The sequence below is a fragment of the Galeopterus variegatus genome, unplaced genomic scaffold (assembly GCF_000696425.1).
Source record: "Galeopterus variegatus unplaced genomic scaffold, G_variegatus-3.0.2 Scaffold18, whole genome shotgun sequence".
NCBI lineage: Eukaryota > Metazoa > Chordata > Mammalia > Dermoptera > Cynocephalidae > Galeopterus > Galeopterus variegatus.
Window position 1 is genome coordinate 749,566 of NW_007726129.1, and position 2,809 is coordinate 752,374.

Genomic DNA, 2,809 nt, shown 5'->3' on the forward strand with positions numbered 1-2,809 from the left:
CACAAAAAAAAAAAAAAAAAAAAAAAAAAAAAAAATGACTATCAGTAACTCTCAGATCATTGATGCTGGAATTAATTATCAAAGGCAAAGGACAGAAATGGATTATATTTCTAAGCTGTAACCATGTTCTGAATGTCATTAGTGTATTTATCTTAAGGCTGATAAAAACCTTGTACAAGCCCATGCTTGCTGGCTGTGCCTCTCCAGGCGCCACTTTTCAGTCTGTCCAGGCATTAACCCATCTGGCAGACTGTGCAGTGTCTTCTGTGGCTCCACCTCCTGGCCCAGACACTGGCCCAAGGATGCCCTCTGTGATGGAGGCTCCCACCGGGGTCCTAAGCCTCCTGTCTAGTGGTGCTTGGGCTCCAGGGGAAAGCCTAGCAGGAAGAAGACTGGCACATTGCTTGTCTCAGGGCAGCAATGCCAGAAAGGGAGTCAGAGGACCCGGAATCAAGATGTCACATGTCCCGCCCATGTGTCCTGCCCTTCCTATAGAACCTTGAATGGCCCTTAAGCACCCTCACTTTGAGAAATGGGATGACAGCCTATTCCCCAAAGTGTCTCAGGGCCCACAGCAACACAGGAGGAAATAGAGGGTCAGGTTTGGTGACATAATCTGCTTAGGGACAGACCCACACAAGGATTGAGTCCTCAGATGGGGCCTGGATGCTCTTCTGGCTCCCTTAGCCTCCCCCCGACACCCAAAACAACAGCCATGGGGCACCAGGGGGCTTTCAGGAGTGAGGGGTCCCTGAGGCTCACAGCCTCCAAACATGCCCACACTGGCTCAAAGCAGAAGCCTGTTCTAGAGGAGGGGGTGTAGGGGCGGTTCTGTCCCCGACTGGGCCAAAGACAGGAGGGCCATGACCAACGTCTGAGTTCAGAAAGAGCAATTGAGTGCTGGCCAGACCGAGGTGGACACGGGACAGCCCAGGACAGACTCCAGAGTTCCCCTATCCAGCCAGGAACTAGCAAGCTCTGACTCAGTTTCCCTTCAGCCTGGGTCCTTTTAGGACCATGGAGAAGATAGATGTTAAACCCAGAGGTTTGGTCTGACTAGCTCCTCTCCCACTTGGCGAAGAGACACAGGACTGGTGTGGGGGCTCACCTTGCTTCCTGTCTGTGGGAACAGGGTCTTGGAGAGCGAGGAAGGCCGCAGGGAGTACCTGGCATTTCCCACCAGCAAGAGCCCAGGCCAGAAGGGGCGGAAGGACCTGCTGAAGGGCAACGGCAGACGCATCGACTACATGCTGTACGGCGAGGAGGGGCTCAGCCCGGACTGGAAGGCCGTGAGTCTGGGGACTGGGCCCAGGCAGCAGGGCCATGCCTGGAGACAGCAGGACCTAGGGCCCTGCAGCCCTTGACAGCACTGAATCTTCCTTCAGACCCCACACCCTAGGCCACTCTTTTAAAATGACACCTGAAATTCCCTCAGACCTTTAGGGCCCCAGGATCCTCCAGGGCCCAATCCCTCTGCCTTCAGGAAGATACATACCAGCCCCAGCCCAGAGGCCTTGCATTTGGGATCCCCAGGCTGCCCTCCCCTGCAGGCCCCTCCTTTGCAGGATGCCCTTTGGGTCTAATCAGGGTGCTTCTCTCCCCAATCAACCCAGGAGGTGGAAGAATTCAGTTTTATCACCCAGCTGTCCGGCCTGACCGACCACCTCCCAGTGGCCATGCGGCTGATGGTGTCTGCGGGGGAGGAGGAGGCATAGACCAGCCAAATCGCCGGTATCCAGAGCAGCAGGGCCTCTGTCAGCCCTTTGAGCCGCCGCCCATCCCTGGGCCATGTCCCCTCCATTGAGCACTCAGTGCTGGGGGGAGGAGGGCAGGGGACAGGGAGGGAGCCATGGCAGTCCCTGGGAGCCTGGAAGCAGTGCTCTCTGCACCTCTGGGGCCCTTGCTGTGGACAGAGGAGTCAGGCCAGCCAGGGAGCCCCCGGCTGCCTAACCAGTGCCATTCTTTCAAAACATGATTTTCTACAAATCTACAGCACAACCTAGTTTGTAAGCCGTGGGTTAGTATGAGAACCGGGTTTATGTACTATTTGTATCTCTTCTTAAGCTTCGTCCAGGGTACATGATTTTTGTCTGCTGCCAATGTCGTCTCGCATGCCTGCACCCTCGCATGCACGCTGCCCGCATGCCACGCGCCACGCCGTTGCCACACAGACCCCTCACTCGGGCCTCACCCAAGGCCAAACTCCAAATACAATCAGAACCAGCCAAAGAAGCACTTCCTGGGCCCGGGCTGCCAGCTCTCCTGCCTCCAGCCTGGACGGCTCACCGCAGGGACCACAAGGGCTGGGTTGTTACCAGCCAGCCCAGGGCTCTTCCCAGGGTCTTGCATTCAAGGGCGATTACATTTTAAAAAGAAAAACAGAAAAAGTTAAAAACAAACTCAACCCTTCACTTTCAAGGGTCTGCAAGTCGCCAGGTAGAACTTTGCTCTTCCTGAGACAGGGTCCCTTCTCCCAGCCCAGGCACACCAGGGTCCAGCTGGCTCTGGCCACCCCAGAGGCTCCTCCAGGAGACTCCAACCTGGGCAGTGGAGCCATAAACGGGAAATCCGAGAAGAGAGCATCATTTTTTTTACAGGAAGAAGGGGACTCGCAGCATTGGGCGGGGGGGTGATTTTGAAAATTATAGATTTGTAGCTTCTTCTCTTCTGTCAAAACCAACACATCCTCCTCTTTCTGCCTATCCCTTTTCTCCCCCCCCCCCCCCCCCCCCCCCCCCCCCCCCCCCCCCCCCCCCCCCCCCCCCCCCCCCCCCCCCCCCCCCCCCCCCCCCCCCCCCCCCCCCCCCCC

At 56.8% G+C, this 2,809-nt stretch overlaps 1 protein-coding gene across 1 annotated transcript in view; it reads left to right on the forward strand.

Annotated features, from left to right (window-relative positions):
- SMPD3 (sphingomyelin phosphodiesterase 3, neutral membrane (neutral sphingomyelinase II)) overlaps window positions 1–2,700 on the forward strand; it is an 87,582-nt gene extending 84,882 nt beyond the window's left edge. Inside the window, exons 8-9 of the mRNA XM_008567099.1 lie at window positions 1,133–1,289; window positions 1,614–2,700. Coding sequence (XP_008565321.1) covers window positions 1,133–1,289; window positions 1,614–1,715 — 259 coding nt within the window. The 3' untranslated portion in view covers window positions 1,716–2,700. The remainder of the gene's footprint in view (window positions 1–1,132; window positions 1,290–1,613) is intronic.
- The last annotated feature ends 109 nt before the right edge of the window (window positions 2,701–2,809 follow it).